At 42.0% G+C, this 25,276-nt stretch overlaps 1 protein-coding gene across 1 annotated transcript; it reads right to left on the bottom strand.

Moving 5' to 3' along the window:
• Positions 1-45: 45 nt before the first annotated feature.
• On the bottom strand, positions 46-23,218 carry LOC118342858 (inactive phospholipase C-like protein 2). The gene is made up of 12 exons (XM_035681528.1): positions 22,694-23,218; positions 14,459-14,560; positions 14,094-14,243; positions 13,777-13,937; positions 12,793-13,261; positions 11,433-12,653; positions 10,705-10,954; positions 10,298-10,584; positions 9,363-9,566; positions 7,364-7,439; positions 1,517-1,626; positions 46-1,345 (listed from the first exon to the last, which is right to left on the bottom strand). The coding sequence occupies exons 1-12, from the start codon at positions 22,937-22,939 to the stop codon at positions 1,163-1,165; spliced, it is 3,459 nt and encodes a 1,152-aa protein (XP_035537421.1). The 5' UTR covers positions 22,940-23,218; the 3' UTR covers positions 46-1,162.
• Positions 23,219-25,276: the final 2,058 nt, after the last annotated feature.

Genomic DNA, 25,276 nt, shown 5'->3' on the forward strand with positions numbered 1-25,276 from the left:
TTGAATCAAAGCAGTAACACACATGCAGGCATCAGTGATTTCAAAACTAGTTTATTTCCATCCCGACTGAAGGAAGGTAATCATGAACTGCAACCTTTTACAGAACGGAAGAGGTCGAGCTTCATCTACTGCACCAATAACATATATCTGGAATGTTTTCATTCAGGATCAATAACTTATGTAAAATATTCTTTACAGCAAAAGGATAGAATTACATAATAAAATACTGTACAGTGTTTTGCACGCAAAGTAAGCACTTTAAACATAACAGTATTTGTTCCCTACAGGCATACATTTACAGGTCTGGAGTTGATCTTTGTGGTGAATAACAGTGGTTTAATTAGCACAAGGCCCTTGGGAAAATACAAAAATATAGAATACTGTATTTGAGACAACAAAGGGTAACTTGAATGGACCTAAAGGTGATTGGATGAAGAGCAGCGGTGCAGGACCTCGAAATGCTCAATGGAAATAAGATGGATGTCGATATTAAGGGCCGCACTGGTCCAGGAGATAAAAGACCTACACAAACATCCACACATTCCTGCTTATCTCCTGTTTAAATAATCCATAAAATTGTGTTAAACATACCCTAAACCAATCTTGATTTGAGTCCTTATTTGATATTGCTAGACAGTGGCTTTGTGAAGCACAAGCTTTTAACATGTGGAGGTGGCAGTTTTTCAAAAGTTTTCAAAAGGCTTTCAACATCTTTTGGCTGAGTTCTGAGTCATCCCAGCCTATGCCAGAAAAATGACAAATTTCCCTCCCTCTTCAAGACACATTGCACATAAGAAGAGGTTAATAGACACTTGTTGTATTTACAGTTTAATACAGTACAAACTGAACCTTGGCTTTAAATCTAACTACATTCATCTCTCCAGTGTCATTTATCTTCTGCAGCGCTCTGACTTCACCAGCTCTCCAGGGTTATCTGCAGCAGGTGGGTGGAAGGTGGCTGCAATGTGAAGACTTTTACATTCACCCACTCTTCTGTTCTTCTCTCTCAAAAACTCTGCACCTGCTATAAGGTCTCATATTGGATTGTCAGTCTGCCACCAAGTCAGAGTAAGATGAAACATTTTAATGACATGAAAAGGGTTTTTCACAGCAGCTACAATGGCAATTTTGGTCGCGTCCTCATTAGTTGATCATTTGCTTCCTATGCAGAGGGTCCTCTAGCGCTTGCGGTGGGTTTGTCATCCTGACCTCGTCGTGTCTGGGAGCGGACTCTTCTCAGTCCTGCACTCTCCTTGGTGAGGTTTCCAGTCAAAGCGGCATCGTGGACCTGCTTCATGTTCTCCTGGACTTCAGCTTTGGCGTGCTTCAGTAGGTCAGCCTGACCCTGAGAAAGGAAAAGGGGAGATCAGGAGAGAAGTACAGGGGAGAAAGGAGAGATGGGGACAGTGGGTAGAAGTGAAAGCATGAGCAACTAGCTAGAGGCCAAAACATGTTCTAATGGTCATCCCTTACAGCTGTTTGGATTTTATTGAGTGTATGAGTGTGTGTCGCTGACCTTAAGGATGGTGATGTTCCAGCTGAAACTCTCCAGCGCTCGACTGACCTTGCGACCTTTTAGCCCCTCCTTCGCCGCCAGGCTCTGCAGCTTCTCATGAAACTCCATTGCTAGAATTGAAAACACACACACACAACCACAGGACAATGCTTTGCACTTCAAAAATCAGCCTGTAAAGAAATAGCTGTGGGAAACTGGCTAATTGGTCAACTTGTCTAAATTCATCCATTCAAAATAGAAAGAGCTGAATTTATATATGTAATGTTTTTAGCCATGCTAGAAGCATGGCTCTAGGGTATATATCTCAGCCACCATTGGATGGATTGCAATTACATTTTGTGCAGACATTCATGGTTCTCATAGGAGGAATTGTACTAGCTAAATCCCCTGACTTTTCCTCTAGTGGCACTAACATTAGAGTAATTGCGACTATGTGTGCATACTGATATTAACATTAAGCAATATGCCTATGTACATCCTCACAGAGCTGTTAGGGTGGATGTTGTAAGGTAAACTAAAAGTAGTATAGTATTCTTCCATTGTCCCACAGACACGCTTCCAAAATTATACACAATATTTATATCACCCTGTGTGTGATTGTTGGATGTGACCACATATAATTTAGATTTAGGGGTTTGACAGGTTCTGTTTTTTTTAAAATAAAGCTCTGTCACCTAACAGCAGTGTAGAGCTGAATAATGAAAGATATCCAAGTGCAATATCCAAATCACAGGAGGTATAATTTGAAAACATTTTATTAAGGTAAAATGTGTCACAACATAGCATTATAAATGAATCATTGTGGTGCACAGATGCTCTGCCTATAAATCATATTCTGCACTTAGGGGAACAAAAATCTTGTGAAAGTCTTGTGAAAGTCTTGTGAAAATAAAATGCAAAAATGATTTCCTCTAAGATTGCGACTCATATCACAATCACAACATCTGTCAAAAATATCGCAATATGATTTTTACCTTTTTTTTTTTTACAGATCTTCCAGCCCATACAACGTTAGCATGTGAGTACTGTAGCTCGAGCTGACCAGGGATATGGATGATTTTGATTTCTGTGCACTCATCACCTAAAGCTTTGAGCACACTGATCTAGTCAAGCTATTGCTACACGTTACACAACAGTAAATAGTCCTAATGGGCTTCAGAAAGTCACAAAGTGTCACTCAAACTTGCATTCCAACCAGACCTTTGTTTTGTGTATACTGAAATGAGAAAAAAATATATTATTTCTCTTTCTGGATTTCTGTTGTTTCTTCCGCTATTTCCACTTTTCCGACACTGTCCTTCAATTACATTAACAAATTTAGATGTCACCATATCTGAACAAACTCCTCAGACCCATTTGTCTCACAGTTTCCATCTTCCACCTGCAGGCTTTACTCCACTACCACCACCACCACCAGTGTCTAGACTCTGGGGAGACTCTGTCCTTTCTTCATACAAGCCTTAATGACGATGCTTCACAACAATGTGGTCTAAGTCTTTCTACATAGCTACCCTCAATACATATTGTTATACACCCTCCTTATTCACAGGTAGAAAATCGAAACCTGTGTAGTCCTCTAACTTTGGCATTTTAGCCCAAATGTCAGTATCAGAGAGAAGAAGGAGAACAAAAAATCAACTATAAAAAATGCAAAGGAATGATGTAAAGTGGATAGAAAATGTGAGAGACAGATGGGGAAAGATACAGAGAGAGAAAGAGGAAGATCGCCATAAAGTCAGCCGCCGCTAGAATAAGTGTGTTGCACATGAGTTGGTTGTGTGTCTGGCTTCCAACTGACCGCCCGGTGCACTGTCCCAGTGTTACATGGAAACCCGGAAAGTGGTTAACACGAGGCGACACATCACTGCGAGCCATCAAACAAGAACCCAGACGTAAACATGCCACTGTGGACCCACACACACACGCACACTGAGAAAAGAGTAAACAGATTGGATGAGAGTACAATTTACCAATTACTTACACATAATCCTTCTCTGTCACTAAACGTCTGCGAGTATGGACACACACCTGCACACACATACGTTGTCACTGCTCCACATTCACACACACCTACAGAAGTTGCCTGAATAATAACCTTTACCGCGCGGTTGCTAGGCAACTCGAAGCCTACGTGCCAATGTAGTGTGTGTGTGTGTGTGTCTATTTCCCTGTGAAACCAAGCGAAGCCAATGGAGGGAACATTATTTCCTAGAGAATACTGGGACAGTGTGGATACACAGACAAACACAACACAGAAACAAGGTCCTGACCCACAGGCCAAAATAACCTTCAGGCCCAGCAAAACAGGAAGTGTGTCACCTTTACTTCCTGTCCTCTATGTGAACTGTGAGCTGTTGTGATGGGAAAGGGAAAACCTACTGATGTGACCTGATGTCGAAACAAGCAGGCTTATTATTTATTAGCATCTCGTGAAGTGTTACTTATCAAGGTGTGAGTCTCACCACCATACAGGTCAGGGCCCTGAAGGAGAAGCAGCTGCTCAATCGAGGCTCTTAATGGCCAGGTAACCAAATTACAAAAAAACAAACACACAGCACAACAAACTGAACAAATTGAAGGAAACCGCATCATAAAGTGTCTTCATGAGGTAGTGAACCAATAAAAGTCACCAAAACAGCATCAGTGCTCCTTGGCATAGACTCTACAAGTCTCTGAACTCTACTGGAGGAACAAACAGAATCCTTCCAAAAGATATTCCCTTATTTGGTGCTTTGATGATGGCACAGTCTAACACATTGCTCCAACTTCTTAAGATTTGGTGAGTGTGTAGGCCACAGTATTTGATTCACATTGTCTTACTCATCAGACCATTTAGTGACTCCTTGTGCACCCATTATGTTTCTCCTATGAATTTCGAAACAGTTTAACCAGTGACAAGCCCATTTTCAGCATTATCTCTTTCCAGAAACTACTCTGGATAAACCACAGTACTACTTTCCACCAAAGAAACAATGGATTTTGGAGTGGATTTTTCAGAGTGATGAGTGTGGATTTTCCAGAGTAATTGTTTGCATTGTTTGGAAAGACACAAGGGTGATTTTCTTTTTTTTAAAGAGCTACTTTAGCCCCTTACACTCTCCACAAACAATCCACTAACACCCACTGATATCAGGGGTGGCTGCGGCTCAGGAGGTGGAGCAGATTATCCAATAATCAGAGGTTTGTTGGCTCGATCCCTGACATGTACTTGTGCAAAATACTGAACCCCAAATTGCCCCTGAAGCTATGCCATCAGTGTGTGTATGAATGAATTAGTTTCTGTTTCTGATGAGCAGTTGGCACCTGGCATGGCAGCCTCCACCATCAGTGTATGAATGGGTGAATGTGACGTGCAGTGTAAGAGTGGTTGAAAGACTAGAAAGGCGCTATATAAGTGCAGTCCATTGACCATTCCATTTACTTCTACTCTTTAGTGGGACAAGGGACGATCTGCATTCAATGCTGGTCTGATGACTCTGCAGTAGTCGCCGGTATTTATCGGCTCCTGCTACAGTTGGCAATGATGAAAACGTGGCAGGTGGGTGGACAGCTTTTTCTGGCTATGAAGTTGTGGACGTTGGCACTTAAATATCCCAGAACAGTATTTATTGTTCTTTTTACAGTCTATGGAAACAACATGCCACAGCAATTTTGTTTTGTTTTTGTATTGTGCAAGATACAACAGTGGCAAGATACGTATACTGATCCTGTTTTGTGGCACATTTGTGATCAAACATGACACATCAGAAAAGGCAAACTCACCTACCCTACTGGCCATAGAAAGCCTGCATATGTGCACTAATATTGGTATAAAAATGGTATTAAAGTAACAGTGCTGCAGTGACAGAACTCCACTCTGTGTACTCCAGGGTGTGATATCACTATTAGGTGTGGTTACAAACTTGAAACTTTCAGCAAAACACTTTTTTTAATCCTGGTGTTAAGTCACATTTTTGTGTGTTTTTCACTTAAAAAGGACATAGAGAGATGGATATCTAAAAACTTGGACAAATATAACCAAAACTATATACCACTAAAAGTAAGTGAGAAAATAAGTGAGTGAGTTTTTTTTAATTTGGATCCCAATACTGAAGTGAATTAGCTCTCTTTTCCTTCAGTGTTCTTGTCTTCCTCTCAGCGATGCCTCTAACTATCCATCTCTGCCATTCATCTTCCCACGGCTTTCTTCTCCCTCTCCATTTCATCTCTCTGCTGTGATCTAACTTCCAGACATCCATCTCTGCCACCAGCCGTCCCAAGGCTCCCTCTGAGTGACCTTTTTATGCCTTCTTGCTGCCCAGCCGCTCTTCCAAGACCGAGAGGTGGACCTCTGCCTTGGGATCACCTGATCACCATCTTTACTCTGTACACACAGGAAGAGCTTTGTTCATGGGATCAGGCCTCGGGCTCTGCAGCAGCTCTTTATCAGATAAATGTACTGGCACCGGGCCGACGGCGAGGGGCTATCACACGTTCATATCTCACTCTATTTACTAATAATACTACAAGTGATCACACGTGAAATAAAAGTTTCAAAAAGATAGTGGACTAGTAGCTCAGCAGCAGTTGGCCTCTGCTGCAGTCCAAGCTGTAAAACGCATGAATATGTCTCAGATTGTTTGATCAGCGAGTGAAGCTGTGGCCTCAGAAAACCTCAAATAAAGTTCAGTGAAGGATGGGGTGAGCAGTCTGGGAGCAAAGTGGAGCAGTCTGCACATTTGTAAACAACCTTCATCTACGTCAAACGCGTTCTCTTTCTCCACATTGGCCCCGGTCGACCCATCATCTTCCTCTTGAAATATCAGTTCACCTCTGTTTTTTTGTTAATTTCTCCTGCATTTCCTCGTTTCTATTTACACTCAAGGGTGGTATTGAAAAGCAAGTTTGAGATCATTTCAACTCACAAAACTGTTGTGAAACCCAAAGATGCATGAATATACGCCACAAGAGTCCAACATATGACTTTTGTAGCAGCATCTTTTAAAAAATCCAGCACCTAGAGAATCATATAAATAACACAAATGTGTTTTTTTCTGCTACAAGTCACTGATTAACATTTCCAAATGTCAATCATGGTGTCTCCTGGGCAATAGCTGAAGACTGAATGGAGGTTAGGAAAGGGGTTTGGGTAAAGTGTGTGTGTTGGTGTGTTCGGGGGTTGTTTATTACCACTATGACGACAGTCTGGCTGACTAATGTCAGATGACCCAAGGGGCCACGCTGAAGTAAACAAACCTCTGCCAAAGATCACAGAAATGATATGAGCAGGTCATATAAGGTGCCCTTTGCTTAAGAGACTGATGGGTGATCGGTGACGGGACCTGCGCCAATTTAAACCCCTCTTTCCAAAACATACTGATGAACTGGGCCGCTCAAAGACTCATCTAACCTTGTGCAACACTGTTAGGCTTTTGGCAGATGACTGCAGAAGACAGGAGAAAATATGGTGGGAGAGGAGAGGAAAGGAAAGGAAAGGAAAGAAAGAAAAGGTAAGAAAGAAAGAGAATGAAAGGAAAGGAAAGAGAATACAAAAAGACGAGAAATAAAAGGAGAGGAAAGGAGAGAGAATATGAGGAAGGGAAAGGAAAGGGGATACATGGAGAGGGGAGGAGCGTAAAGGAGAGAGGAGAGGAAAGGAGTTAAGTTAATGACAAAAGCAGCCACTGCAGTGTGGATAATAGCACTGTTGAAGAGGCTGTGTGGGAGTTTTCATGAGTGGACTAGGAACATGGGCATAGCCTGGTTTCTATTTGTTACACACACATCATAACACACGCTCTACATAGCAGCATCTCATATACACACAACAGGCAAAACACACACACACAGACACACACGCCTACATACCCATTGTCTGTATGTGCAGGATCCGGTCGTAGATTCCATCAGAGAGCTCGATCACTGCTCTGCTCGCCTGGACCATCTGCAAACAGTGAAACATCTATTAGCATGAAACACACACATAGCTGTAGTGCACCATAACCATTAACATTTTTCTTTTGCCATCTTGTTTTTTGTGCATAAATCACACTGTTCCGCACGTTAAGTCAGGTTAATATTCACAATTAAATAAAACACTGTTGTGATGTTTTGCATAATGTTGGTGGTTGTTAAAATTATGGAAATAGCCAATCGGAGATGAGGTTTTACCACCAAATGCACAGTAGACACATACATATACACATATGCATGCGTGTGAAGGCACCCACAGAGACTAATGTGACATCTCTTTTAAAGTAATGACCACACACACACACACACACACACACACACAAAAAGGAATGACATGAGTAGCTTCTGCCTGATTAATTCTGCACCTCTTCTCACAAACCCTGCTGGGACGTGACCCTGCTGTGGAGAAAAAAAATGCTGTTCAACAAATAAGGGATTAACTACAGTACACTATCCAATTCAACAAGACACACACACACAAACATCCCCATTTCCTGTCCCTGCTGTTTGCCACTGCTTTCAGGCTTCAGGATTGAGGTGTGGAATCCATTTAGCCGAACAATATTCAAATCTATGCTAATGGTATTCAACTCTGATCTGCTTGGCTGGAAACGGAAATGGCTAAACCTACACACACACACAGGCACACATGCACATTCTTATTTACACACCGATGCAGACAAAAACAGTCACAGGTTCATGCAGTTGCTAAATGCATAGCAGTGACAAACAACCGTAGTTAAATTAAAGTGTCAAGCTTCATACACCAAAACCTTCATCATAACTTAATAAGACTAGAAACTGATTCCATTTATCTCCACTACAGCCTGTTTTAGAGTGTTTCCCTCCCTCACTCATAATGCACATACACTCACACACATTTGCTTGCTGCATGCACGGTATTTCTAAATTGGCAATTCATACTGACTGTCCATCATTCTACCCAAGAGACTCCTGGGGAATATGTAATATGAAACATGAAGAAGTGCACTTTGAGCAAATATCAATTTAAAAAGTATTGAAGCAGCCAGACAGATGGCAAAAAAGGGGTGTAATGTCATTTACCATAGCAACACTTAAACATAGCAAGACAGGCTACCACTCCACCAAGTGCTGGACCACAGCTGTATGGAAACTACTTATGGTGGCCAGCCACAGTCCAACCAGACCCAGAGGGAAAAAGAGGAGGCGGAAACTGAGAGAAATGAAGGAGGGATGGGGGGGAGGCTGTAAGACGGAGATAGAAACCAAAGGGAAATAAATATGTTGAAAGTGAGGACAGAAGGAAAGCCTGACATTGCATCCTCGCAGTTAAGCCACCATCCGAGCATCCTGAGCCCACTCAAACAAACTGATTTATCCCGCCTCATTGAGTAGTTGATGAGTTGACTAACAAACCAATTGGCCGCTCTGCCCCCTTTTTTCTCTCTCACTCTTTCTCTCTTTGTATTTAATTCCACGGGGGAGTTTTTCTCGACGGCCGGATTTATTTATGGACAACATTACATAAGTTAAAGTCGGTTAAATAACTTTCTCCTTGGTCAGTGAACGTCTGCAGTTAATTTGGGTGGGACTGGATTCAGGCCAAGGTGAGGATGTCGCGGATGTGTTTACGAGCCTTGTTACAGCCACAACAAATGGAAATGTTGTCTGCTACATAACAATGAGAGCTCACTTGCTGCTTGAGAACATATTGGGGAAAAAGGTAGCTTTTGTCTGGAAGGGGATTTTCATTGTTAGGTCAGGTAGACAGGAGATGGCTGATTTGTGAGCTTGTGAGCTTTTGTTTGGTCTTTCCTTCCTTTTATTATATTTCAGAGATGTAAGCCTGAATACTTCTTTATGTTCTGAACAGCAATAGGCATATTAACTGTCAAATGTCTTCCTTCCTCACCATTTCATAAGTGGAGACGACCCGGCGAAGGACGTCTGGCAGGGGCCCCTGAGGCTCCAGGGTGGGGTAGTGGTCCCGGAGGTCAAACAGTAGTAAAGGAGCCCCGTCTGGTCCTGACACCCTGGAGCCCAAAGCTAGTACGCACTGCATGAGGTTAGCCACCACAGACACCCCACACAGTTCCCTGAACACTGCTACTGAGTTCTGTTGGAAAAAAGAAGAGGACATCTGCAAATTTAAACACAAACACATATAAAGTCTTTCACAATCTCTCTTTTTTCCTGGCCCTAATGTAAAAACAGTAAGGAGAACAATGTAAAAATTAAATAAACTGTCCAATTCCTTCTGCACGCTATCTCCCGCTTGATTTGCTTTCACTCTCTCTCACCCACATATGCTCACATACACACACATACACACGTAATCAAAAGCCACTCCTGCAACACTCCTTCGACTATTGATTTGCTCTCCTGCAGTTCTCTCCTGCAGCTGTGCTGTAGTGGGAGTTCAGGTTGAAATGGAATAAATCAAAAGATGTGGATGCCAACAGTCTCACCACGCTGACTGAACGTATAATTACTGTTTTATTGCCCCAGGGTGACACAAGCATCCACAGACCAAATTGCTGCCTGGCTCATAAAGGTTAGATCAGCAATTGCAGAAAAATTGTAACGAGTGCCAGTCTTTTGTTTCATTCTGTTAGTTGTTTTATAGACAATCATTACTGATAAATGACTTAAATATAATGAATTACCTGTTGGTCAACTAGTAATCAGCTGATTCACTAATAGTTTTACAATTATAATTATGGATTGTTCAACAGTTATAAAAACAGGAGTGTGTGTATTATAAACACAATGCCAATTATCCCAGTTAACAATTCTGACTCATTGGTCTGAAGTGAAGAGCTGACAAGCTAAATATTCAGTCCTCACCTGCATGTTTTCTCTCAGGTCAGTGGCTTCCCTCAGCAGAGGAGCAGCCATCTTGAAAACATCATCCACAGCCCGGACCCCTAAGTCCCTCAGAGCTGGGTAGTTCCTCCCCTTGCGGGCCTTCCGCACAGACAGACCCCTTTTGTGAGGCTTTCCCCCTCCTCTCCGATTGGTGAGGGCCACATGGACAAACAGCTTGGCATGGGGAAGTTCCTCCCCTGTCAGAGACTGGAGTGGTACGTGTCGGTAGCCCGGTTGAAGACACTCCAGAGGGATGGTATACTGACCTGTGGTAGTAAAGAGATCAGATTCCATTTAAAGCATTTCTTGTTTGACCCTGCACTATAAAATTGCTGTGTTTGAGTCCATTTACTGTAACCCTTCTGACCTCGGACCCTGACACCAACCTATGAACTCATCGCCGATGAAGTCGTCATCCAGCACCACAAAGCGAACCATGGCAAGCTCCGGTAGGTTGATCTGGAACTCAAAGCTCTCATCGAAGATGGGGTTGTCCCCATTCTGGGTCACAGTCCTGGTTCGGCGCTCTGTGCAATCAGCTGGGATGCCATGGATCTCAACATACACGTAGGGGTCCACCACGTCTCCTTTGGCACCCGCACCCCTCGGCTTGGGCAGGTTCTGGCCACTTATAACCTGGGAGATGGATCAACATAAAAGCTGTTATTCATTAATTGTTGGTTTTCAGAAAATAATCTTAACAATAATAATAATAAAAAGAGTTTAGAGGATTAATTCAGTTAAATGCATCATCGTTCTAAGTTTTGTAGTTCATCCAAATAGTTGCTGAGATCTAGGAAATGCGTGACAACTCCACAGGATAATAGATTAGACGTAAACTGGTCAGACAGGTTGTTAACATACCATCAGTTAAACCAAATTATATAAACAACTTCATGTAGAGGTAAAACTGAAAGCAAGCACAATCAAAATGTAGTTTAACCATGGTTGTCTCTTTTAAATAAGCATGGCCAACCTGATGGTTTGTGGCCAAAACTACAAATTAGGAGCCAAATTCAAATAAACTGGAATTATTCTTTAAGTTTCAAAAGAAACTATGCTTGTGTCCATTGCGGGGCACACATTTTGTGGTGTATGCATTATTCCACCATACCTTCACATGGAGCAGCTGTGGAGACACACCAGGCACTGTGTCTCTGGTGTCAGCACTGAAATAAGACACCTCCTGCCGCATGATGGCTGGCCGCAGGACATAACCACAGTTCCCATTCTGCCGGAACCAGGCAGTGTTCAGGTCCATCATCAGTCCTGCTGTCTGAAAATTCATAGACACAATCTGGCATCCGCACTTCCACAGGTCCTGAGGGTTCATGTTGCTTGAGTCAATACGCATGGGGCTTGGGTACACCCGTGACAGGAAATGCTTGTTGTGATTGACAAAGTCGCCAGGGCTCTCGCCAGCAAGACGCACAGCCAGGGATTCGTGAAAGGAACACATTTCCCAAGGTTCTTGGCTTTCGGACGATGTTGTAAAGTCAATGAAGCGGATTGAGCAGCAAAGAGTTACTAGGTCAGAGAGCTCCTTCAAGAGTTGGAAACGTTTGGGAGGAATATGAAGAGGATTAGACTGAGGGACAGCTGTGAAAGAGACACTTTTCTGCACCATGTCCTCATTTCCTCCAGGTGTTGCCCCTCCACTGTTAGCTGCTTTCATCCTTTGACACATCTCTGCCCCTTCATCCTCCTCACTTACCTCTCCGTCCTCACCATCAGAACCTGGACCCAACTTTTTACCCTTTAGTAGAATTCGATGCCTTAGGTCATGGGGCGATGGTAGGTATGATTCCCCTTCGTCTGGGGAACCTGTATATAACTTCTTCCCTATTATCCTCACGAGATGTTGCCACATCACTTTCTGTTGTCGATGTGAACAGTGGTTCTCAATACATATGATCAATGGATACTCCGATGCCACAAATGCAAACTTTCCAATTGCTTCTAACACACAACGCAGGGCCAGTGGTGGGGAGAGGGTGTGTCCAGTACATACCACTGGCTCCTCATCAGGGCCATCCCAAACATCCACCTCCACGCATCGACAACCCATCTTGAGGGCACGGATGTAGCCGGAGATGTCAGACGGACCTCGAAACTGGTCCTCAATGAGGTAGGTGTTGTGGGAGGAGTTGATGTAGTAGTGAGACAAAGGCTGGGACATGTCCTGGAACACGGTATCATGCTCCCTGTCAAAAAGGTGGCACTCTACCGAAGTGAGGTAGCTGGTAAAGCCATCCAGTGACAGGTATCCCTGCTGCTGGCCTTCCTCCGATGGCTCATGGGACTGGATGAGCTTCAGGCTGGTTTCCTCACTCACCTGGAGGACACAGTTAAAAGAAAGAAGAAATTGGACAGGGGTGTAATGACATACAACAGAAAGGCTGGGATTGCCAATGTGAATGTACGCATGACTTGTTTTCTGCTATTTGTATGTATGCTTTATTTGTGTTACCCACTTGAGCCATGCCCTGCTCAGCCTCGAGGAACCTCATCAGGTCTTTGGTGTCCAGGAACTCCTTGTTGCTAGAGAACTGCACCAAAAGAAAGTAGATCTCCGGGCGTGTGCAAAAGTCATGGAAGACCTCAATGAACTCCTGCTTGGTGACTAGCTCATTTCTTTCTATTAGTCTTTTGTTTTCGCTGTTATCTTTAACTCCAGATCCATTGTCTAGAGTAAAGCCACACATCCTCTCCCGAACTCTTTGAAGCTCTTTAAACCTGTGCTCCACTTTGCCGCTGCTCACCCCAGGGTTCACAGTCTGTATCAACTTAATGGCTGACTGCAAGTGGATCCCTTCTTCCATGCCTTCCTGTCTGTCCAAATCAGCAGCAGAGGAGAATAGCTGCTCCAGCCAGACAAGACGTAGGCTGTCCTGACTGCTGGCGAGCATGTCGAGGGCATGTTTCCCATACTGCATCAGATACCTGGAGGAAGATGAGAGAAGAATGGACAAGACCGATCCGATAGGACAGAATATTTTTCCTTCAATACTGCATCACAAACATTTTATTTTCATATGAAGTATTTAGCGGACATCATCCAATAACGTGCTGCGTTGGCCAATCATAATAAAGGTTAAATAGTTGCCACCATGATACCTTTCCAAAGTCTTTCTGTTGACATTAGGTGTTATGTGCAAGAGACAGTATTACCAAAAACACAATTTTAATTTATGGTTTAACTAGTCCTTCCGATTAAATCACCAAAACAACAATAGCTTGAAATACTATAAGTATATATAATGATTTATAAAACAGAAAAGGAAATGCCTGAATACTAAGGGTTAGCCATATAATTTCATCGCACTTCCATTACTGCTCTAGTGTACTGCTAAGAAGCAGCTCTGAAATGTTTACCTAAAATGTGTGTGGTGTCTTTATGGTACATATTACAATTTACAGGTGTATAGTTCCACTCCCGGTTCTTTGTCGTAGCATACCTTAAGCCAGTAACCCAAATGTTAGCTACTTCAGAAGAGTTGGCCACCAGGTCCAAGCTTTCATATATCTCTCCATAGATGATGGAGAATGCACAGTCCTCTGAAATCTGCTCATAAACTCCACTGGTGCGGAAGGTTTCTGTGTTACGACCTGTCCGTACCTACAACCACAAGAGATGTGAGAATCAGATACAATAAAAACAAGTCAACTGTCGTCTTCCATATGTTTCAGGGTTGTAAATATTTCCACTGCCCTAGTCTTAAGTAATCAATGGGGTAACTCATAAAGGGTTGATAAGAAAGCTCTGAACACTGACCTCTCGTATGGAGGCGAGAGAGATCCGGGCTTTGTCTGACTCCTTCTTGGATGGCTCCCAGCATAAAGCCTGGAGGCCTGTGTCCAGCAGGTAGTAACGCTGGTAAACACGTGAGTTTGTTCGGATTTTTTTCAGTTCACTCCCCTCAACCTGGAAGCAAGATATGGATGAAGTTTTCACCCACTGACTTTCAGTGCAGAGCTCACTCCATTTCACTTCTGAACAAGCTCCATTGAGCATTTGACAGGCTCAGAAGCCTGTGATCTAACAGAAACCCTTGATGCATGCATTGCACATTAAATATTTAATGTAAAGGTATGCAAAAGTTATATTTCATGTGAAGGGTCACACTGTAACTGACCCACCATGGAGTGGATACAGTCTGCAGCACTGCTGATCTTCTTCTCTGACAGGCTGCTGCTGAAGGACACGGTCTTCTTCCTTTCCCGACCAGCACGTGACCCATCCTGACGAGGAGGGAGGGAAGGAAGGATCAAAGGACGGCGCAGATAAAGAGAGGAGGAGGGAGGGGGTATAATAAGAGGAAAAATTAGTTAAAAGAGAGAGTGAAAGACAGACAGTGATCCTTCTGAATAGTATATGCTTCGCTAGGGCATGACAAACATTCTCCCATCCCGGATAGATCTCAAAGGATTTAAGGGCATATCAGCTTATATAACCATACATAAACACAGATTATTTGGTCTATCACATGAAGACCTCCTCCTTCTAATCTGTTATTGTTTTTCCTAATGCTAAAAGCCTTTGCTTGCCCTTGCCCTTCACCATTACACCATTAATCATACCTGACTAGACAGAGGCAGCAGGCTGCAGCATTCTAATTCTGCCCCTCTGCAACGACACTGGCAGACCCAATTAGTTTATCTGAGCCCACCATCACAGCTCATTCATCTGATTTATTGACCCATCAGATGTCACCCCCACAGAGAACCTTACACTAACAGATAAAAGCATATATGTGGGCGGACTTATTCAATTATGGATATATTAGAGTCCTGATAAAATCAAATCAAAACTTAATTGAAGTTAATCTAAAGCAGGATAAGTAGGAGAACTTAATTGTAGTTGATTCAATCCTAAGTGAGTGGATGAAGACACAAACATCCACATACTCAACATACTACTGTCTTACATTCTTTATATGTAACAAGCAAGGAAGTGAAATATAACAGTAAAAAAGGGGAAATAACTTCTTTAAATTATTTTCTTGACTAAGCAATAAATAGTTTGTTTCAGAAAATTCTGAAATAGTAAATAAAAATTTAGAAAATTACAGTAAGTGCATAACGTTTTATCAATGGAAGATCAAATCCTGCAGCCTGTTGCTCTGTGGCTAACAAATACATAAAGTTCATATTTCTTTATGAGTGTTATGTAAATATTTGTTTTGGAGTATTTAAGAAGTACAATTAATCACCAGTAGGCTGATTTTCATATTAATAATGAACATCTGTGACTACTGATCAGAGGCTGATTAATACACTCATCAGCATACCTGTGATTTCATTCAAATAAGAGTTCATATGAACCTCAAGAGCACTTGCATCTTTTATGAGAGAAGAGAGGAGGGAACCCTTCATTGAAGGAAATCTGGGTGAAAATCAAAAAGAGATAAGAGAAAGAAAGAGAAAAAAAGACCTGAGCAGTGTTTCATTTAAAGAATATGAATGAACATGTGAAAGAGGGGAAGCATAATTCAGGATGAGGATGAAAAGGTTTCCCTCACGTCAGAGAGAAGAGAGGACATCTAACCATCACAAATCCTCATAGAATTGCCTAATTAGGATGGAGAAGTGTTTCCAATGGCGACAAGTTCTTTTTTGAGTTGCCGTGGTGAGGGAGGGAGGGAGATGGTGCTCTAAAAATACCCCTGTTGCCTTGGGGCATGATAGAGTGAAAGGGGGTGTGGACAGAGAGATAGTAAGCCTTTCCTTAAAGACCCCCCTTCCAATCTTACTGCAGGAAAGCAAAAGGAAGACCTCCGACATCCCCAATTTTAGCTTCTAAAAAAGATTTCCGGTGGCCAGTGATCCGTTAACAAAAAGAACCACTGGCTTGTAATTGAGGTAATTGATTCTGTGTTCTCATTAAAAAGCTTCCCCTTTTGGAGTGATTCAGCATCACCTCTAAATTTAACTCTACCTCAGATAGGAAGGCTCAACTCCACCCCACCAGCAGGGGGGAAAACAGGAGAAGATTAAAAATAATATATTTTGAAAAACAGCACTGCGTTTGAAATGTTTCCTGAAAGCTCATGGGAAATTCCAGTGACGCAGAATGAGGTGCAAAGCCAACACTTATTGGCTTTACTCACAAGACTCATGCACCTCCACACAGAAGCGTGCAGTACCACCCCATCAGTCACACCCTCTCTTTCCTTTCATGCAGTTCAGTGACAGGTACCAGAGATTTATCTATCTATCTATCTATCTCTCTGTGACATTAGCAGTAATGGCCACTGTGTGGCTGTATCAGGACCAATCGCTGTGCACACCTTACCCAGTTAGGATACTCCACATAAATAACATGGTCTCTACAGACCTTCATGCACCATGTGACCACAAACACACACGTCATCCCTGATTAACCGACAAGCAAAGGACAGAAACCATACTGAAGCAATGGATACGTTCCCTTGAAATCTAATAAACCTTATATGGTGTGTCCCTAACGCAAGCTGTTTGAAGCAGGGGAACACCAGGATTTTCCAAGTGGCCTGTCCAACAATTGGGATTCAATTATCTTATGTGTGGAGGCTGTCCTCCACACTCACCTCTGTAAGCCTCCAACATAAATAACTGACAGAGAGGGAGACAAGAGTTCAAACACACAACCAAAACAACACTGATGTCACTGTATACTCTGAATAAATTATCCTGACAAGATAAAACTAGAGGGCACACATGAACCCACAAGTAGATAAACACCTGAATAAAATACAAAAGGTAGATCTATTTAATTTTCTAAAAGAAAAAAGCACACACTGTTGAACCAGATTAGAGTACACACACACACAGACACACACAGTAAGTTCAGCCTCCATCCCCCTGATAAAATTCCATTTTACTTAATCTCTGATAGAATGTACTGTATGTTTCCGTCACAAAGGCCCTATTTTGTTTTTCTCACAGAGAGCAAGATGAGTCTCCAAAACCACCAACTGCGCTTCAAAACAGGAAGCCGGCTGTCAGCCAGTCACAGAGAGCTTCCTGTGGCTCCACTGAGAGCCGAGTGAAGTGACAACACAGAGAAAGTAAGAAAGAAAGAAAGAAAGAAAGAAAGACATTATTACCTAATTTTCAAAGTAGCCATGTAGAGAAAAAAAAATGTTTATACATTATTAATACAACCTGTTAAATACATGCAGACCAACATACATCTACAGATAGAGGAGATTATTCAGAGGGGGAATCTATTTGCAGTATATGGCAGATATGGAATATAATATTCCTAGGTATGTTTATAGGTATGTAATCACCTAAAAGTCCATCATGTTGAACCACCATGTTTCTAGCCCAGAAGGGACAAACCAAACACTGGCTTTAGTTAGGGCCTTTCGCATTTTGACACCAAACTTTTTAAACAGAAATACAGATGTCGGGATTGATGAAGGGTGAGAGAAATTGGGGAAACTGTCTGACAGAATAGATTAGATGCAGTTATCAGAGAAAGACAGAGGAAGGAGAAATAAATAAAGGAGGACTTTGACGGATTACTGTCTATCTTTATGCGTACAGTCACAGAGCTTCTGTACTTTGTATTTGCCTGCAGGCGCCAGTATGGCCTTGTGTCTTCATTAGTCAGCTTATATGAATGCATGGTGCAATGTATGAGAGTTTATATGGATGCAACAAGCCCTTAACAGTAATTACGACAACATCTCCGAGTCAGCATGAATGAAGATGTAGGTCATTAGTGGGCGTCATTTTTGATCCACTAATTAAGACAGATAGAAAATCAGAGAGAGAGAGAGAGAGAGAGAGAGAGAGAGAGAGATGGTTGTTAGATGAGACAAAATAAAGAATAGAAGAGTGAAAATTGGTGAGGAGGCTGAACTGTCTTTCCTGTGGCCTTGAGTGTTTGACGGCAGATGATGGATGATTAATGACATGGTTTATTTCAGTGCCTCTCATCCTAGGAGCACAACATCACCAGGAGGGGGGCTAGGAGGTGATTTACTGGGAATCGTGAGATGATGTATGGAAAGTGCAAAAAAGGCCTTCAGAAAGAAAGTAAGGCACACTCCTATCAGGATTTAATATGTAATATAGAATCAGCAGGAAAAAAACACACAGTTGGGCTTCTAAATTCACAACTATGTGTGTTTGAGAGGCATTATTTAAGTTGAATACCCAAACACCAGCAGACACCAGCATGTCTGGGTAGTTCTTATAATCACATTTTACCATGGCTACAGAAAGTACTTGATTCTGATTGGCTGCCCATTAAAAATTATATATGAGAATCACTGCACATGGTATGGGTTATTACACTGCAGGTAACCATAGCAACAATATTGATACTTCATGCTATGTACCAGTTAACTCTCACTGATGAAACTCATCTAAATGTGGGTTAATAAGGCTACATACTAACTAGAATAATGGATGACAACTCATACACAGCATCTTTTCTTCTTTGGTGCACATTTGTGAAAATAATGCGGGCCATTCTGCCTCATGTAATGCTGTTCTTTACCTTTATGTGTTCCATTATTTTGTTAAATCAGCGAAATGGTGAATCTATCCATAGATCTAGGTCCATCGAGGTAAAAAATTGTTGGACAAAGCTGAACAGACTAGTGAGGTCAGTAAAAATGTAAGGCATTTATTCATTCTCAAATGTAAGGATTTGCTGCTTTTGTCTTTTTCTAGATGACTGTAGCCTATATGAAAATGTTTGTGTATTTCATGCTCAGATCAAATACTAAACAATTAATCAATTAATCTAAAAATAGCTGTCATACTAAGTGATCACCAAACCTCTCATTTTCAAGCATTATTGCTTCAAATCAGAAAGTGTGTGATAATAACACGTTCTGTTTCTTTGTGTGTGTTGGGTGGAGGTTGTACATGTATGGGACTTCTATAGAAGACAGGACAGGTTAAATAGAGCAAACAAAGCACTATGTGGTCAAGTCATACTGTCAGTGTCTCGGTGTGGCAGAATATAGACCCCTGTCCTTGTGGCAAGTAGAGCAGATGCTCTTTTACGCTTCAAACCTTTGAAGTTCCATTTGCGCTTAAGCACACATACACACACAAAATGAAACAAGTTAAAAGGCGGACTTGAAAAAGGTCATCTTGTCAGAGAGCTAACCACAATTTCAGCTGACAAACGTCACACATCTTCTAAAGATGGAAGGACCACCAAACCCAAGCACAGGTGGCTGGAGCCCTGAGACAGGCAGCAACTTAGCGATCAACTTAGGAGGGTTTTTCACACTCCTCAGTGATGATGACTTCAGTAAGGCTCCCCAACAGGCAATTCAGACATCCACACACACACACACACACACACACAACTTTACAGCTCTGCACATGCATGGCCGGATGTACAGTTATGAATGTGGAGTGTATGTGTGGAGAGACTCAATCACCAGAGTAGCTCAGTAAAGTAGTCCCTCCAGTGGCTCCATCACAATCAGTGTGAAGTTTTATGCACTCCCTGTGCTGTACAGGGCCATGCTTATGCAGGCTAAAAAAAAATGTTGATTTGAACAGCAGGAGGTGCTCAGGGCTGCTCTGACTCAAACAACTGCCCTCCACAGCTGTGTGCTAACACCTCTGGCTAATGCTGCTCCCTCTGTCTGAAAACATACATAAAGACATCTAAAGTGCATAAATAAACTAAAATATGCTTATTTGTTTTTTTCTACTGAGAGTTAGAGGAGAAGATTGATACCACTCTCTTATCTGTCCATTAGACATGATGCTGGAGCAAGGAGTAGGAGGAGCAAGTTAGCTTAGCTTAGCTTAGCATAATGACTGGAAACAGGGGTACACAGCTTGCTTGTGTCTCTCTACATATCTGGTTTTGTAAAAAAAAAAAAAAAATTAAACAAACAAAATATATTGTATTAATTGGTGAGCTTAAAAGGTGCTGGCAGGTCGATTTTTGTCGAGCCAGGCAAGTTGTTTCTTTATGCTAAGCTAAGCTAACTATCTCCTGGCTCCAGGCTCGTATTGAATGTGTTATTGACCGTCTCATGTAACTCTCAGCAGGAAAACAAATATCCCAAAACAAATCTTTTAAGAGTTAAGGCAAATTTCAGCATATATATCCCTTTAAAACCCACAAGATTATATAAAAAATGCATTGTTTTTCTTGGTTAATGAAAAGCTTTTGAAAGGATTTTGGAGATAATAAATATATCAACCATGTATTTCTGAGTCTCTGATGTTGGCCTGAGCAAACTGGAAAGCAGATATTTGTTGTGCCTAGCTGTGTTTAGCTACAGGCAGGTCTGTGCATGTGCGTGACTGAATGTGTGTGTGTGTGTGTGTGTGTGTGTGTTTGAAACTAAAGAGAGAGATGAAGAAGATTAAAGAGAGTACCTGATGGTTATCTACATAAGAAGAACTTGAAACAGACACAAACCGAGTGAGCACCTGATTATGAATCTCCTTCACGCACACACAGCAGAGCGAGACGGAATAAATGGGAGGACAGAGGACAGCACGGAGTACATACTGATGAAATACAATTAAAGGCACTCTCATTACCTCACCTAAAGAGAACAGGAGCACACACACACACGCACACACACACAAACGTTAGACATAAATCCCTTGACTCCTGTTAAAACCAGTCTGGTATGTCGTGTTTCCTGTTTATCTGCCTACATACCATCCAGACTCCAATTGTGTGGAATCCTGAGTTTAGCTATAAGGGTTGCAAAGATAAATACACACTGTTGTGTTGGCAGGTGGATTCATAACTCCTCAGCTCCTCGACAGTGCTCCATCTATCTGATGCCTCGGGTGTTTGTGATTCAAAACCCAAGCATGTTTACTGTGAAAGCACAAACGTATGAGCACTGCTGTGCTAGTATACGGTTCGTTGATCAATGAACGTTCCCACCATTAAATATGCCCACCCAACATACAAACACACGGGATGTGCAATGCCCAGGGTGGAGGTGATGTTCTGGAGTTATTTTAACACCACTCATCAAACACGGGGGTGGATATCAGGCGACACACAGAGCCAGGAGTTATTTAACGCCATTTCTGACCCAGCATGAGACGCCAGACCCTCACTGAAGTAAACAGAGTGTTTTTAAATCCTCTGTCAGGCTGGCTGCACTTTTAAAACTAACAGAAGAAAGACAAGACCAGGCCTGTGTGTGGGCAAGGAGGTGAGAAATATTTGTGTGTGTGTTCCAGTGAGAGAGAAAGGGACATGTCCTCACCAACTGCTCATGACTTAATAGCAATATTGCAACATGAACTATGCGAGGAAATTGGCCAACTGGCCAGCTTCCTGTCTTGCTGACTGGGAGCCAATCAGACACAGATCTGAAGCCGTGTTCGAATAATCATGTCTTTGCAGGCAGCAGCTCCAGAGACAAGCAGCGACTAGAGATCGATATGAGACCTCCCACATGCCCGCAGGCCGAAACCATAAAAGGAAAAGTCGGGGGATGAGTTATTGATTAGATGTTATTGATATGACAAAACTTTAAATGCCCTGTGAGTCAAAAACCAACACGAATCGTTAAGTGTGTCAAATGCTTTATACACATACAGTAAAGCTGACATTTTCATTTACGTGTGAGATGAGATCAGTGTAGGCAGTGGGATAATTGGACAGGGCTATTCAAGTGTGAGCCACAGAGGGTGGAGCGAATGTAATTTTTCATTCTAATCAAAGACCACAGCAGGTGATTTCACTTATTAGTTCCTCCTCCAAATAGCTGACGGAGTGCTAATAAGTGACACAGGCTGTGGCTAGAACAAAACCTATGCCTCTACATGTCAGCGCTACATGACACATATGATTAAGTGTTTTTATACTGGTGTTAGTCATGTGTGCATGCTTAGGCAAGGCTTATGGTCTAAATGTGTGACAGGCGGCATTTAAACGTATCCTAAATGTGACATGGGCATGGCCTGGTGTGTCCCTCAAAGAACCAAAACACTTCTGCTCATCAGCCTAAATTTCCTCAACAGCGCTGACACGTGAGATGAGATGAGGTGATTATTCTGCTATGGCACACAGATGGAGAGAGAGCTGACAGGAAGCAGAGTCCCAGTGTATTAACTGTTTAATTTCAGGCTGGCAGGTTGATTACATCCAGCAGTGTTGGGGAGAGGTGTGTGTGTGTGTGTTAAGTCATCTATATGCATGACTGAGTAGTGATTTTATAGTGACTTTATTGTATTTTTATTTATGTTCCATGGCATCATCATAACATTCTTGCAGGGGCTTGTAGTGTTTGTGTGCAATTCAAGTGTTAAGTAACCATATACTACTTTGTCACCCCTTATAAAATCCTCACAGCAACAGTTTGCATGCAGTATTTCCTCTTACATTTCAAATTAAAATGAAACGCTGTCTCTTAATGGATGGCCTACCTTGATCAGACTGCTGCGTCGAGGGATTGGTTTGCAGGCTGAATCTGAACCTGTGCCTTCCCACGTCGGGGACTCGCAGCTGGATTCGTTCTGGACCCTCTTCACGGTGTCTGACACGCTGCAGTTTCCGTTTGACACCGGCTCTCCCCGGTGCGTCTCCAGACTCATTCCGGCTCCTCCTGACGCAGCTTTCCGGCCAGCAACCGGTGGTCCGACGGCGCTCTTGTTCCCTCCAAATTCAGCCATGGATGGTGACACGATTGCTGTGATTCCTCAGATCTGTTGAAAGCGGCGAGGCTCCAAACCCAGCAGCGCTGCACACGGATACGGACGTGCCATCGAAGTGAACGATCAACGACCGTGCGCTTAGACCAGAGGAAACTTCTCTCTCTCTCTCTCTCTCTCTCTCTCTCTCTCTCGCCGTCTCCTCTCTCTCACACACACACTGAGGAGGAGGAGGGGGGGGGGTTGACAGCTGAGCGACAGCAGTGACCGACACACCTTCCAGCCCTCCGCCGCCAATACTCATCACATCTCGGCGACAGCTGGGTGTGCGCTTTCGTTCAGGAAATGAAGATGCTACAAAGGAGCTTGTCTGTCGCCGCCACCCCCTAAAGCTGAATCCGCTTCACAACTGTATGAACCATAAATATGCTTTTTGTTTTTGACGTGCTGCTCCTTCTTCTCTGTGCCTCCCTCCAACCTTCATCATCCAGCCGCTGGGTTTATGCAGCAGGCTAATAAAGTCCTCATCTGTCACCAGTGTGTTAAATGAAATGGGTGGGTGGTGATTTTTTTTGTTTTTGTTTGTTTTTTTGTACTACTTTCTATTAATGGGTAATAAATCAGTTGCTAATGCTCAATGGATCCGTTATAACCCATTCATATGATGAACAACTTTTGGGTTGCCAGGTTGTGAAGTCCCTCTGACAGGTTGGGTCGTTTGTTTCTAGAGAAGACCTTTAGACTATCTTGACCAAAATGTAATTATTAAAAACTCAAACAACTGCCCACTTGATAATTAAAATCATTTGTTAATGACCTGTTAATATGCATAACTTCCTATTTAAAACCGTAAAAGAACTACAAACATGTGTAGCAGCAGACTTAATGATGAAAACCTTTTTGTATATAATTATTAACATTTATAACTTAAGATTTGATCATTAAAATCCTTTAATAATGATTTACTTACATTTGTTGTCGTATTCAAATGCTTTATTAATTACTTATTAACATTTATTACTGCAGACTTGCTGATAAATTCATTAATAATTAAGCTTAATAAACATTTGTAAATACAGTTAATTAACTTATATAATATGATAATATAAGTTGTAATTAACTTTATGAAGTCATTAGTGGTTATTAGAAAGTGTTACTGCTTTTCAAGTAGCTGAATGTATTTCTGTGTGATAATATTTTGTGTTTCATCTGGCAACAATATATTATTCTTATTATTGTGTTGATAGATTTAATGAATAGCATAAGTCATCCTTAAAATAAGCTATTGTCGGATATTTTGGAAATTTAGACTTGCACTCAAATTAGTATTCTTTTGTGGTGTGCACTTTTGAGACAGCCCCTTACATAACTTAACCCACAGGACAACGCGCCATCAACTGTCTTTCTAAAATTGAATTGAAATCAAGGTCATGGAGTTTACTCAAGGATTTGGGGGCACCATTTGTGATTCATTGCTCAGGGATGGATGCCAAGATGCCATCCTCAAGGGTAAATGCCAAATAAAATGAATGAGTATACTTTTTTTCTGCGTGGAATGTAATTACTGGTACACAGACAGAAATGTGGATCCAGGTCCTAGGTAGAGTGGTGATGCTTCTGTGACTCTGCAAGACAAACAACATGCTCTGAATAGCTGAAATGACTTTGCTTGTTGACACAGTTATACCAATACAATGCAATACTACAAATCAAGGTCAGTTCAACATTCATTGACGCACAACCAACATGGGGAATGATTTATGTGATGAAGGTTTCCTCTATTTTCAGTGTAATCCCCCATAATAAAAGACAGTACAGAGTTAATCATTTAGAGGAACCTTATCTGTAAAGACAGGAGGTTCTTCCATTTCATTATCAGCTCAGCATTAACATAATGTAATGATTGCAATAAAACCTGTCCTTGCACAGAAAACTAAAGTAGAATTTTTATAATGCAGTACTGTGTAAATACTCTCGAGTTATCACACTCATGAAGGACATGTCCGTGTTTTGTTCCTCTTGGCACACACAGTTCAGTTTGGCCATTTTCATTAAAGGGAGATGATCTTCTAGTTTTCTGGAGGACATTTAACACATTAGCTTAAAGAGGCTTGAAGGGCCTAGACGAGATATTTTCAAAGTGGGAGGCAGGCCTCCCCAGGGGGGCTTCAAACAGTCTAAGGAGAGGCTCAGTGAATGGACAAAAATATTACATTAGTTATCACAAGGAGATTACATACAGTAGACTAAATGTATGTTATTTTAAAGGGATAATTCAGAAATACAGTGGAATTTCATTGTTTTTCCCACTTTCCCAGAGTCAGCAACTAATAAAGGCCTTATAACCAACCTTTATTG

Source organism: Morone saxatilis, unplaced genomic scaffold (assembly GCF_004916995.1).
Source record: "Morone saxatilis isolate NCDOM2014 unplaced genomic scaffold, NCSU_SB_2.0 Contig9, whole genome shotgun sequence".
Lineage (NCBI taxonomy): Eukaryota > Metazoa > Chordata > Actinopteri > Moronidae > Morone > Morone saxatilis.

Bases quoted from the DNA above. Each gene is read 5' to 3' on its own strand.
- LOC118342858 (XM_035681528.1), bottom strand. From the start codon at position 22,939: ATGGCTGAATTTGGAGGGAACAAGAGCGCCGTCGGACCACCGGTTGCT. The intron at 14,561-22,693 runs GTAGGCCATCCA...CCTCCTCGTCAG, and splicing joins GACGCAGCAGTCTGATCAAG to GATGGGTCACGTGCTGGTCG. The intron at 1,627-7,363 runs GTATGTAGGCGT...TTTCAATTCTAG, and splicing joins CCTGCACATACAGACAATGG to CAATGGAGTTTCATGAGAAG.